At 37.6% G+C, this 14,401-nt stretch overlaps 1 protein-coding gene across 4 annotated transcripts in view; it reads left to right on the forward strand.

Moving 5' to 3' along the window:
- STXBP6 (syntaxin binding protein 6) overlaps positions 1–12,423 on the forward strand; it is a 95,562-nt gene extending 83,139 nt beyond the window's left edge. For all 4 annotated transcript variants that reach the window (XM_005417501.2, XM_031065483.1, XM_031065488.1 and 1 more), the window contains 2 exons: positions 8,013–8,170; positions 9,331–12,423. In XM_005417501.2, coding sequence (XP_005417558.1) covers positions 8,013–8,170; positions 9,331–9,354 — 182 coding nt within the window. In that variant the 3' untranslated portion in view covers positions 9,355–12,423. The remainder of the gene's footprint in view (positions 1–8,012; positions 8,171–9,330) is intronic.
- The last annotated feature ends 1,978 nt before the right edge of the window (positions 12,424–14,401 follow it).

Genomic DNA, 14,401 nt, shown 5'->3' on the forward strand with positions numbered 1-14,401 from the left:
TTTTCAGTTTATCTGGTGAGAGAAGTTGGTGATTTTGAATATGCTGCTTAAGTAGCAAACACAGAATTTTCAAAGTCACTTACCTGATGGAGAAATAGGAATGTGTTGACAAATACACTGTGTTCCATGCCTCCATTGTAGCAGGTTAATGCATTATGTTTCTCAATAATAATTAACACTACTTAAGCAGAAGCTCAATCAATAGTATTGACACAATGTCTGCAAGAACTACCTTTGTTTAGAAGAATCCTGTGGTTCATTTTCAGGGCATGTTGTTGTCTAAATCTCCTACCCACCCTAAAAGAAATGTCAATACTTTGGTGAATTCAATTTGAAACAAAACAACAAAATTGCATCAGGAGATGTGTTAACACTTTGGACTGCCTTGACAGGGAAAGTGTGTTAGGCTTTCTATTGTTTTTGGCTGGAATGGAGCTTGTTTTTCTTCATAACAGCCAGTACAGTGTTATATTTTAGATTTGTGACCAAAACTGTGTTGGTAACACGCTGGTGTTTTAGGTGAGGTGTACTTACACAGTGTCAAGACCTTCATGGTCTCTTCCTTCTGTCTTGTCCCCCAGCAAATGGCCTGGGAGGGGACACAAACAGGGAATCTTACCAAAACTGACCAAGGAGATGCTCCATGCCATGTAACAGCATGCTCAGCAATAAAACTGGAGGAGAAACTGCCTTTTCCCAAGGTAGACGTTGCTCAGGGACTAACTGAGCATTAGGCCAGTGCTGAGTGTTGGCTGGTGACTGATTCTTTTTGCATCATTTGTACCATAGGCTTTCACTAAAAATAGATTTTTTTTCTCTTTTAAATATTAAATATAACTCTTCATAGTAGTCATTGGTTGGGGGATTTTCTTATTCTATATTAAATCTGTTCCATCATTCTGAATATTCCCTATGGAAAACTATTCCACTTTAGAATCAAAGTTGTTTGAATATTTCAGCTTGTGGTCATGAAGAAATGTAGTGAGTACAGCATTTCACTTACGGCAGAAATGTCTGGAAGGATTTAACAAAAAAAACCCTCACATTTTTTTCTTTATAGAATGACATCAGTATCAGTAAAAATTGGCATGGGAGTTATCCCATTTCCAGTTATTTTACCTGTCAGCTGATCAAAATTGGCAAAGCTTGCAAGTTTTTTCAGTGTTCATGACTCTCACTTGTGACCCCAGGGGAGCAGGATTTAAGATTAATATTTAAATTTGCCAGCTCATTCTCAAAAGAAGCTTGCCATGGTGCGTAGCTGCTGTTCTTTGTTTTAATTACACATTCTGCTTCTTGTCTGGTTGGCTGTAATATGTGATCCTGCTGAATTCCAGAACTTTTCCAGAGTAAGCCTCTTTAATTATTACAAAATTGTCATAATGGGTAAATGGCACTTCACAGTAAGGTTTTTGGACATTATTGATTTTATACTCCCCAAGAAAATTACCCTTTCTAGAGAACAAATCAGACTTCCTTCCTCCAGGGTTTTGAAAGTTATTACATAGAAAGTTTTTTCACATTTGGATCTTCAGAGATGAAGTTTTCCCATTTTCTTCCCTCTGGAGATCCGAGGTCCCTTATTGGGCTAGAAGTCCAATCTCCTCATTTAATATTAATCATCATGATGGAATGTAATTTAATACTGATTTTAATTTATTGGGAAATATCTATAAGAAGATGTTTGCTTAAAAAGAATAAATTTGCTAAAAATGCAGTAAAAGTAACAGCATAATCCACATACCTTGCCTCCACCCCAAGATTAACAGCATTTTGACCACAGTAATGATCAGAGACAAATTCGTATCTTAGAATGATGCAAAGATAATGCTAAAGTAATTTTTCTGATTCTACGGCTTGAAATTTGACTCTGTAATTAGTTAAGCTGTTCAAAAGTATGAATAATTTACATGAAATTGTTGCTGTGGAGTACTGAATAAAAGAAAATCTCAAGAGAGCAGGAGGTATTTTAGTTATCAAGATACCTCATCAATGAAAAAATCTTTTTCGTTTTACTCTAATGGTGCCTATGCCACTATTTAACATAAAAAGGCACTAGCATCAGAGATAAAACTTCCTTTTACTTACAACTGTAGCAGGAAAGCTTGTGCTACTTAACTGCCCATAGAAGAGATTTTTCTAGGGCCTTGCAGAACCATAATAAGGATTGGGTTTTTTTGGTAATACAGCTGTTTCTAGATCTGCAAGCCACACTTGAGAAATGAGAATACACTGTGTTTGCTAAGCAATAAAAATACTGAACTGTTGAACCCTTAATGTTATTCAGGTAATTTATTTTGTCATGTTTTGGGGGCTTTTTTTGCTTGTTTTTTAAGACCTCATATTCACAACATGATTAAATTTTATTTCCTATGGTCTGCAGAAGTCATTCTGTTCATGTGCTTCTTTCAGCTTTTTGTCAGCTAATTGTCTGCTGTGTTTCAGGCTATGTTGATTTTCTTTCATTTTTGTGTTTCTGGTTTGCATATATTTAAATATGGAAGTTAAAACACCGGAAATCATCCAGATGTATTTGATATGTTCGAGATGATACTTCTTGAGCTAAAAGTAGGGGTGCTTCTTTTTTTGGAGAAGTTTATGGAAATAATTTAGTCAAGGTACATATAAAGATACTCTTTGACTCACGAAAACACCAAAGCCACGAATAGTATTGTAGACTTGGAAAATATATTAGTTAAGTATCACTATATATTTGTTTTGCTCTGAAAATTTTATTGAAAATGTCTGCTGGTTCTTGCATTTTTGTAATTTTCATAATTGTCCGCTGATTTTTGTTAACATCTTCAGAATTTTTTTGAAACATAAAGAACATTCAAATCTGATCTGTGGAAAATGTATTTAGTCTTGTATTTTGGTTTTTATAGCAGCATTGTGGTTTAGGAATGGTATTCCTCTCTCTAGTGCTCCAACCAAAACTGTGACAGCATTCACTTCCCCTCCCCCTCCAGCAGAAAGCACAAAAGGCAAAGATTAGTGCTTGAGATAAGAAAAATTTACTGAAAACCACAATGAGAAAATTAACAGTAACAGCAAGAATACTAATTACAAATAATCAAAGCTAACTGCATTTATTTCCTTCTCGGAAGTAGGTAGTTGCTAAATGCTTTATTAATGCATGTACAATTAAAATTGAGTACTCGTGTTTGCAAATCAGTCGATGTAGAGTTTGATCACTAATCTAAAGATAAATCTCTGCATTGAGCTGAAATATATTTGATATATAGAGAATGCAATGAACCTTTTATGAATGTGTGATAAAACAAATGATGCAATCTAAATAATGGTATCTCTAGAGACCAATTAGTTTCTTTGCATACTTGATTATGACAGAATTCCTGTATCTTTCAGGTATTGGGCATGGTGGCTAAAGGATGTATTTTTCATTGTGCATGATAAAAGTCCTAAAGCTGACTTCTTGGGGTGTAAGAGCCTCTCAATACAGCTTGAATTGTAGAATATCCTGAGTTGGAAGGGACCTACAAGGGTTATCAAAGTTCAGCTCCTGGCTCTGCACAGGACACCCCAGGAGTCACACCATGTCTCTGAGAGCATTGTCCAAATGCTGCTTGAGCTCTGTCAGGCTGGTGATATGACCACTGCCCAGGGGAGCCTGTCCACTGCCCAAACACCCTCTGGGTAAAAAACCTTTTCCTAATATCCAAAATAAACTGAAGAGGTCAGTCAGTGCCTGCCCCTCCTCTTCCCCTCAGGAGAAGTTGTAGACTGCTGTGAGTTCTGACTTCAGTCTCCTTCAGGCTGAACAAGCCAGGTGACCTCAACCACTCCTTGTATGGCTTCTCCTCTAGATCCTTCACCACCTTTGTAGTCCTTCTTTGAACACCCTCTAATAGCTTTACATCCTTTGAGTGTTGTGGTGCTGAAAACTGCAGACAGGACTCGAGGTGAGCAGAGCAGGACAATCCCCTCCCTTGCCTGGCCAGTGATGCTGTGCCTGATGCCTCCCAGGACAGGGTTGGCCCTCCTGGCTACCAGGGCGCTGCTGGCTCAGATTCAACTTGACATTGACCACGGCACTGCTCTCCAGCATCTTGTTCCTCAGTCTATACATAAATCCAGGGTTGTTTCATCCCAAGTGCAGAATCCAGGACTTTCCTTAGTTGAACTTTATGTAGCTGGTGATTGCATGGCCTTCTAATTTGTCAAGGTCTTTCTGCAGGGCCTCTCTGCCATGATGGGAGTCAACAACTCCTCCCAATTTAGTATTGTCCGAAAACTTAGTATACATCTGATTCCTGCATCCAAGTCCTTTTTGAAGATGTTGAGAACTGGGCCCTGCAGAACCCTACTAGTTACAGGTCACTAGCCTGGTGTCACCCCATTCACTGTAACCCTTTGCACCTGAGCCATGAGCCAGTTGCTCACCCATCATATGATCTGTTTATCCAGCTGTGTGCTGGACATTTTGTCTAGAAGGATACTATGAAAGACAGTATGAGAAGCTTTACTAATGAAATCCTAAAGGAATCCATCAACATGGAAAACATCTCTCAGGATATTTTGAATCAGAGTAGTTACCTCCTGAAGAACAGCTTAAAAGTTTTGCAGGTTGTAGATTATTTATTCATAAGAATGATTTTCCAATATGTCCAGTGCAAGGTTTGCTATTCCTGCAGTGGTACTAATACAGGGATGAGGCATAGTCAGTCATACCAGCAACCACCTACACATGCTCTAGAAATACACTGATGAAATTCCATAGACTATTGACATGTGGGTTTCTGTGTTGCTCATAGATAAGAGCAGACTTTTTTTATTGTTTTACTGACATTCCATTGGTAAGGATACTCCAGAAGTAGTTCTTAGGAACAGTCTCAGAATAGCAGCTTCTCTGCAAGTCACTGCCTATGAGAAAATACAGCAGATCTTACCTGGAGAGAACACAATATTGTGTTAGCTAGAAGGAAAAACAGTTACTGTCACTGTGCCAAACTTTCAAGTTCATTCTTCTGTGCTGAAAATAATGTGGAGTAATAGATACCAATCTTTGGCCACAAATCTACAAACAGTTTTAGGAGTATAGAAAATAAGGAATATTCTTAAGAGTAGAGAAAATGAAAAATATTTTTGTTCTGTAGTTTCCTATTGACATGACAGAAGGTCAGCAATATGTTAGTCTGCTCCCCAACACATTTTAAGACTTCAGAAAATACTTAGTTTTATAGATACTAAGTTTGTCCATGTAGCCTGCTTTCCTTGAATTCAGCAAAGGCTTTGTGATATTGTAAAAAACCGATTTAATTCAGTGTTGTGAGCTTTCAAAACTCTTGTCCTAGAGAACTAACACTATACAAGAGGCCAAAGCCATTAGATCACACCACCAAAAAAGGAAAACTATTTCCAGTGCGGTGTTGCTCAGTACATGTGTTTATTTGAAAAGCTGCCTGAACAGAAGCCAAAATAATAATCTCCTTTAAAAAATTATGAACAAAATAGCAATTGACTGAAAAGTTTCAAAGTAAGAAAGTGTGCAGGATGTGAAGTTGTTTGGTTTTACAATCAAACTCCTCAGTGTCTGAAGGGAGATCACTTGAAAAGATTAATTTCTGTATCTGCAAAGTTCCAGCTCACAGTATTGTTAGATATTAATCTCTTCAACAAGAATGCCAGCTATTATATTCCTTTTCTAAATGCAACAATAGGAAAAAACCCCAAACCTGTAGCAGTTCCACATCTACTTTTTTTCTTTTTTTTTAACTCCTGATGTGCAAAATTTAACAATATTGGTATTTGGGAGGCCAGAATGTTCTTTTATGGCTATTTCTCATATTGACTCATCATCTGTGAGTCACTTTGTGTAGGTTCTTAAGTCTCTCCCTCACCTCCATAGTTTAATACTAGTTGAGTTTTAGCTTAAAATTGTAAGCCAATTTTCTTTATCTCAGGAATTCCTGCATATGCAGCTTGTACCGTGCTTCACAGGCTACTCAGGGCAGCCTTTAGCTTCACTATTCATTGTTTGTTTGGCCTTTCTAAGGAAAGGATTATTATTTGAAAACTGAGTCTGAAAGGATTGTTTGTTCTTCTTTTTTCTAATGAAACTGTGAGCTAGTTTCAGCTGTGTTAATTTTTTTTCTCAGTGGCTGGTACAGGGCAATGTGATAGATTTGTGGTGAACATGGTGTTGATAATATGGAGATGTTTTTTGTTATTGCTGAGCTGGGCTTGCACAGAACCAAGGCCTTTTCTGCGTTTCATACTGGCCATGCTGGCAAGGAAGTTGGGCCTGCATGGGAGGTTGGTGGGAGGAGACACAGCTTGGACAGCTGAGCAAAGGGATATTCCAGACCATGTGACATCATGCTCAGTGCATAAAGTGAGAGGAAGAAGGAGGGAAGGGGAGGAAGTTTGGGATAATCACATTTGTTTTCGTAAGGAACTGTTTCTGTGTGATGGGTGCCTGCTCTCCTGGAGATGGCTGAACCCCTGCCTGCCCATGGGAAGGAGTGAATTAATTCCCTGTTTTACTTTACTTTAGTGCTTAGCCTTTGCTTTCTCTATTAAACTGTCTGTATCTCACCCCATCAGTTTTCTGATTTTTACCTTTCTCTCCCCAGTCCTGCTGGTGGGAGAGTGAGCAAGGGGCTGTGTGGTGCTTGGTTGCTGGCTGGGGCTAAACTACAACAAACTAGTAGCCCTTTAAATTGATGTTTGGATTTGATTTTTTAACCCGAGAATATTTTTGAAGTAGGTACACTTCCTCAGATTAATGATAAAAGCAGTCAGCATGTTTGTGTCTGTTTTCACTTGTCTTTGTATGCTGGTAAGAGCAACAGAGTTTAACAGCAGATTTGCTGTAGTGCTCACTTTGAATGAATTTGTTTCATACCTTTACCACAATAACTCATTTAAGAGCATTATATATTTGGTTTCAATGCTGTGGAAAAAATGAGGACAGCCAGGACTACCAGGATATCAATCCCAGCCAACATGGATTTATGAGAGGAAGGTGCTGCTTGACTCTGCCGATGTCCTTGTATGACAAAGTGACCTGTTCAGTAGATGAGGGGAAAGCAGTGGATGTTGTTTATCTAGACTCAGTAAAGTGCTTGACACTGTCTACCACAGCATCCTTCTCAATCAGCTGGCTGCTTGCAGCTTGGATGGGTGGACTCTTTGATGGATAAAAATGTGGGTGGATGTCCAGGCCCAGAGAGTTGTGGTGAATGGAACTAAATCCAGTTGGCGCCCCGTCGCTAGCAGTGTTCTCCAGGGCTCCATTTTGGTGCCAATTCTGTTTAACATCTTTATTGAAGATACGTATGTAGTGATTGAGGGCACCCTCAGTAGATGTACAGTGATACTAAGATGGGTGGGAGTGTTGATCTCTGGATGGAAGGAAGGCTCTGCAGAGGGATCTGGACAGACTCAGTCAGTGGGCTAAGGACAGCAGCATGAGGTTCACTAAGGCCAAGTGCCAGGTGCTGCGCTTGGGTCACAGCAATCCCAGGCAGTGCTACAGGCTGGGGCAGAGTGGCTGTCCTGCAGAAAGGGGCCTGGGGTGCAGGTCAGCATCGGGATAAGTGTGAGCCAGTGCTGAGCCCAGGTGGCCAAGAAGGCCAGTGGCGTCTTGGCCTGTATCAGCAATCGTGTGGCCAGCAGGACCAGGGCAGTGACCATTGCTCTGCACTCAGCACTGGTGAGGCCACACCTCAAGTACCACGTTCAGTTTTGGGCCCCTCACTTTGAAAAAGGCATTGAAGTACTGGAGTGTGTCCAGTGAAGGGCAGCAAGGCTCTGGGAGATCTAGGGAGCTTGTCTTTTGAGGAACAGCTGAGGGAGCTGGGCTTGTTTAGTCTCGAGGAGGCTCAGGGGAGATTTCATTGTTCTCTGCAAACACCTCAAGAGAGATTATAGTGAAGTGAGGCCAGTCCAAATGGCAAACCAGCTCTAGAACATTATAAATTAAATTAATTGTATTTATTACAAAGCATATATATCCTGAGTACTCTAATGGCTTCTTGGTGTTGCAGGAAACAGCATACTGCATTCAGCAGCAGACAGTGTAACAAGTGCAGTACAGAAGGCAAGTCAGGCCTTGAATGAGCGTGGTGAAAGGCTAGGTCGTGCAGAAGAAAAGACAGAGGAGCTGAAAAACAGTGCTCAGCAGTTTGCAGAAACTGCACATAAGGTAAGATTTCAGTAGGATAAAGTCAGATATTTGGCTGTCATAGTTTCTTGAATGAAAGCATGTATCTATACTTTGTTGTATAAAGGCTTGAACTTAGCTCAGGGTACATATCAAATCCTCTTTGTGACACCTTCTTCACCTTCTTTGCCTCTAAAAAGTCCCTTCCATTTGTTGGTGACTGCTCAGGATCTCAAAGTTATAAATTCTGTAAAATAAAAACTTCTCAGAGTTGCCTGCCAAAGACACATTTAAAAAACAATTCTGTTTGAGGAAAGAAAGGAGAGTGTTGGTTTAAGTTCTTTAGTGCTTAAATGCAATTCTAGTATATCACTCAAACATTAATTTCTTTTAAAAGTGTGTTTGTAACCATATCTTTGAGTATCAAAGGTTTATGACAGTTTAGTTTGAGTCATTTATTGGTCATCATTTCACCATTAGCAAATGAGTGAATTTTAACTGCTGCTACTAGTTCTATTTTCTAGGTGATTTCCCAGACAGTTCACTCATCTCAGTTTTGTTAGCATGCTATTATCTACAGATAGCAGTTTTTTATTATATGGAACCTAACCCTAAGCTCTCTGCCTGGTTTGCAAAGTGCGTTTGTCTACGCATTTTTTACCGGTTTTAACTCGCTTCATCTCTTTCTTCTCCCTCTCATTCCCAGTTAAGTGCATTTTTGAATTATTTGAAATGGAAATAATTGGTAATCACAGAGGTGGAAAAGCAATCAGTCCTTTATTTTTCATCATTTTGTAGTGGCAGAGCTCCTGAATAGGTGTTTTAAATTACTTGTCTAGAATTTCTGATTGTAGTTAATAATCAAAATCATTGGGTCAAAATTACTATTCTTTTAAGCATGTCTTTGTTTCTGGTGTCTTGCTCTAGCCTTCCTCACAGACAGCAAAATAATGGAACATTGGGAAACAGAGCTGGGAAAGCAGATAAATCCTGCCTCCTCAGCATGGCAGAGAGAGGCTTTGCCTGTGTGTCCCAGGAAGGGGAATGACTGTATAGTTCTATGCAAAGAAGTTAATGGATTTCAGGCATCTTTTGAAGAATTTGTCTTACAAACTCCTCTTATCCACACTAGCCACATTAGGTTGATACAGCTGTCATTCTCAGCGGTATCTCTTTAATTAATTTTTTTATTTCTTTTTCAGCTTGCCATGAAGCACAAATGCTGAGTTACTGCCCAAAGTTGAAATCTTCTCAAGAGAAGTTGAAAAGGCTACAATCAGCAACTTTTACAGGAGATTCAGTCTTCTGTGTGCTTTTTCCTTCCCGTTCAGTGGAGATGCATTCTTTCAGTTTCTGTGCAGGAAAAAGTGTTGCGTTTCTACTTTTCAGACTTCCTTCTGTTCCTCTTTTTTAATATTGCTACACAGTCCTGCAGTACTTTCTGCCTGTGTTTCAGTTGTTACAGGAGTGAAAGCAGACATTGAAAAAGGACCAAATGACAAGCTGATCAGGATTAAAATAGTAATATTCTTCCATGGTTGTACAAAAAGAAAGATTGAACTGATTGTGGACATGTGTGTGAAAATAAAATCCAAAGAAGGGGTGTAATTTTCTTCATTTAATGTAGCATCAGCAGAATGTGAATGAATGTTAGAATTAAGCATCTGGGGTTGTAGCTATAATGGAGGACAAACTCCTTTGTCCAGGGAAACAGAAAAAAATTGTTTCTTCTAATGTAGGAAGCGTTGCATGTTTACCAGCATTCAGAAGTGCATATCTGAATTTCATTCATATCAGCATTTTACATGTTCCTATTTTCACTTTCAAACTGATTATTTGAATAGTATGCTGAAACCTAGAGAATGTATGCTTGAGGTTTCAAAATAGAGGAAAAAAGTAATTTTTACATCTATATGCACATAGCTGTGCCTCAAACACAATCTACAATTCAGCAATCTTGATATAAAATAGCATTTCCTTTTACCTGTGATTGTGTGGCTAAAGGCCCATGAAAATGAGAATGCAAAGGCCTGGGAAGATAAGAGTACACTATTTTCAAGACATCTGTTTTTCATAAATTCTACAGTTTTTGGAACACTTCAGAAATGTGTCTGATTTTAATGCCTTCTCTGTTAGCAAGTTGTCTGATTTTTTAATATAGAGGCTTTCAAAAAAGCATGTCTTGGTACACTAGAATCAACTTCTAGTTTGAGTCTCAGCTTTCAATATGTTTTCACTGGAAGGATGACTCTATTTCATCTGTATTCATTATATGCAATATATGCACTGTGTTTCTCTTACAAAAATAAGTAGGTTACCTTTTTCCTTCACAGCTGTTTCCTTAATATTTTTAAGATGGTATAATCTGCTACAAGAATGAAAAGGGAAAAAAAAGAGAAAAAGATGTTTTTTCTTTTCTTAAACCAGTAAGCTAGAAAATAAATCCTTGCAGAAGGTACAGCCTTCATCTTCTGAAAATGCCTGCTCTTCATTTTCACCCTCATCTTACCAGAGAAAAGCTGGCATTATGTGAATGTACTGTATTCATTGTAGAATATGATTTTTGCATTATTAATGACAGAACAGTCTAAAATCCTCAGAGCAGTGCTTGTAAGAGAGATAAAAGCTACTGTAGTAATTGAGAATATTTTACTTACTGCAAGCTGAAGTAACTGAAAATTTCATGGAAATGCCCATTTCATAAAAAGATGCTTGCCTTTAGGAAACTATTCTCATTTGAACTGAGGACACTGTCTAGTTAGCTGATTGCATTCAAACTTAACATCTGCTTTGGTTTTGGGGTTTTTTTCCCTGTAATTTAAACAGTTTTGTATGAAGCTTTTTATTTAATTTCACACTGGGAGTTGAGAGAATGGGTCATTTGTGTAGTACCATAGGATCATTTAGCTGTATTTAGCACCACCTCCAACAGTTACCAAATCTAGCCCCTACTGAAAGGGAATTTGGCCACTTCTGTTATAAATCAGAACAGGTTCATTAACAACACAAGTTCTGAACACTCTGTTGAGCTGTGTGTAAGTAATGCTTGCCCTGGAAATGTCTGAATGCTATTGTAATGACTGGGTATTTCTGCAATTAACCAAGGAAAAAGTCTCTGTTTTTTAAACCGAAGTTAAACTTCTGCTAGATACAAAATGTTAGGCTATTTTTTTTTTAAGATGGATTATAGGTCAGTCAGGGAGAACGTTTTTGACCACATAGCAATCTTCTTGTCATATTTTCCATTCTTTTAAAACTACATTCTGCTGCTAACCTCACAAGTCTCTCTTGAGAGAAGGAAGTAGATTCTGAGCTGCTGTCATCAAGCCAGTCCTCTACACTTGCAAATAATTAGAAGAAATATCTAAAACCCAGGTCAGATAAACCTGAAAATAATTAATTGTCTAAATTTAGATTAAAAGGCATATATTTTTGAGTGTTTACATAAATATCAGCTGGACAGGACAAGATCATAATTGCACTGCTAAGTTCCAGACCTCTTGTGAGCTGAACTGTACTGAAACATTGGTTTAGTCTCACCTGAGTTTTTCAGCATTATGGGTTGTTTCATATCTTCCAGTTAAGTGTATGGTTTTCATCATAACTCAGGACTTTAATCCAACCATCAAAAGCCATTTACTATGGGAACTTTAGGTAACCTAAGTCTTCTGAATGAAGGAAAAGTGCTTTGTCTGTTTACTTTGTTCTTTCTGTTAATTAAACTACAAGGTTTGCTAGTTTTTAGGAAAAAAAAATCAAGGTGTATAAGTGTTTATCCAAAGGTAAATCTTAGAGCATTGCAGTTTCCTTCTGGAACTTAGCTTGTAGTGTATAGAACCTAGTATTATTAGTCATGTACATAACATATAATATGATTCAGGTTAATGTTTCATATGAAAGAATGTATTTGTAAATTGTAACAATATTACTAGTTCCTTTATCTTTTTAAAGTTCTAAACAGAATAAAAATTATGTATTGTTAGACTTGACTGCTGTACTGCAAACTCTGTCTTAAAAGGTTACTTTTGTGTCTAGCAAAAGTTGTGTATTATGTGAAATATTAACAAAAATGTGTGCTCTTAAAACTGATCTTAAAGGTAGGTAGGTTTTGTCATGTTTTGCCAGAATTGTAATACTTGCTGATATCTATTGTAACCAGTTCCTTGGAAGTTCTCAAAGATGTAGAAATTATTTTGTGCCATTCTGAGGAGAGAAAAAAAAAAAAGTGGGACCTGCTCTCTACTCACTACTAGAAACCCTGATTTTTGTCATTAAATACTTTACTGTAATGAAAACTGTGTTTGGATTATTTGAGTTCTCTATTCAAAATATGAATTGTTCTTGAGTTAGGTTTTTGTATTTCACTCTAGCAAAGTTATATTGAATCTCAGCAAAACCGAGTAAAAATTATTTTCTGGTATAGTGATAAAAATTTTCTCTAGAGAACTGTAATTAAAAGAGAAGTAGTGGAAACTAGGTTAAAGCATTTCCTGTCAAAGCAGATGCCAAAAAATAATTGCTATAGGTTGAAGTTAGCATCCTACCTAAAGGCTGTGTAGGCTAAAAAGAATCCTGGTAATTTACTTTGCATTCCTATGAAATGCTTATTCTCAAGTTGTTAATATCTTCTTTTGGCTATCTAATTTTATTGATTTTTTTTATCAAAGCACAAGCAATTTTAATTACCCTATAAAAATAAAACTATAAAGGTAGAATTTGTCTACACACAGAGAAGCAATCCCTTGGATTCAAATGAGGTCTACTTGCATAAGAACCATATCCAATACGAACTGCCTTTGCTGCCATCTCTCTTTTCAGGCTTAAATGTGCTCCCTGTGATCGTAATCTCAAAAATTTCTTGTTGACAAGTACTGTCAACTGTTCAGTTATTCTGGTTACTAGGTAAGTTTTGCTTGAATTCATGTTATCCATGGATGTTGAATACCATACATCCCCAATGCCCAACCTGTATGAACCTCTTGGTAAAAGAAATAGATCTCAGGTGGATCAGAAGCTAATTTCATCTGGACAGCATTTTGGTGTAGATTGAACAAAATGTTCAGTTCATTTTCAAACATTCTTGTAGATCAATTTCACCATGTCATTTTTTAAATTTATGTTACGACTTTCATAACTTAGCAGCCTTATTTGTTGCTGTGTATAACTTAAGGAAAAGATGATAGGGCTTTGTTTGTCATCTTTGATTCATGGAAGAAGCTCAACCATGGATGTTTGCTGATTCAGTATGTTAGTTTCCTAAGTAAAATATATGTTAGTATGTTCCTGAAGGGATAATATTCGACTGAGAAAATTGTTCTTCAGCTACAAGTCATGGCATCTATGAAGATACAGATACACACTACTTCAGGGAGTGAGCAAGAGTGCTGTCCACGCCTCACAAAGGATTGCAATGTCTCAGATTAAAAATGGCTTTCTCTTGTTTCAAAGTTAGTTCCCCATGGAAGTGATCAACTACTACTGGGGTAAGACATTAATTTATATAAACAGTAACTTCCCTAATAATTTCAAAGCAGCAACTTCTGCTTCATGGCACATCATTACAGCCTGTTTTGTGCATCATCTGGAAGCACTGAACGGTATTTAATGTCTCTTTCATTTATAGTTTTTCTATTTGAGCTGTTACTGTCTTTTTTTCTGCTGCCACCTCATGCGGTCTAAATTGTGGCAACATTTTTTAGTGATGGTGGCTAGCTTTGGCAGGGGTTGACATGGGATTACAGGTCCAAAAAGTATTTCATTATTTATTTTTACAATAACTGAACAAAAGTAAACTGAGGGTAAAGGTCTGTTGCATGGAGGCAGAGTATTATGTTAGATCTCCAATGTTCAGGGCCAGTATCCAGAGTAGAAAAGTAACCTTGTTAACTAAGCAAGTGAGGTGGCTTTAGAAGTGTAGAAAATACATATCAAGCAAAGTACTAATTGATATTTCAAACAGTTTCAGAGGTTTCTGGTAGCTAAAAGTGTGCCAACTTATGCAGAGGACTTGAAGCCTGTCTTGTGCTGAAGTTCTGTTGGTGCTACAGAGGAAGAAATAGTTTTTATTTGTGTCAAGTATTTTTTCCTGTAAAGAGAAAGAAAACGTGGTAAAAAATAAATGAGAAAACAGTGATAGTGTTTCATACTGTATTGAAAACAAACTCTTCAACATATGCAACTAGCAATAATCATGCTGAGTTGCAGCCAAACCAATTGGGTTTTTTTTCCCATTTCAGAAAGAATAGGCATATGAAAGCTTTCTTTGCCTTGGCA

This window comes from Geospiza fortis, unplaced genomic scaffold (assembly GCF_000277835.1).
Source record: "Geospiza fortis unplaced genomic scaffold, GeoFor_1.0 scaffold54, whole genome shotgun sequence".
Classification (NCBI taxonomy): domain Eukaryota; kingdom Metazoa; phylum Chordata; class Aves; order Passeriformes; family Thraupidae; genus Geospiza; species Geospiza fortis.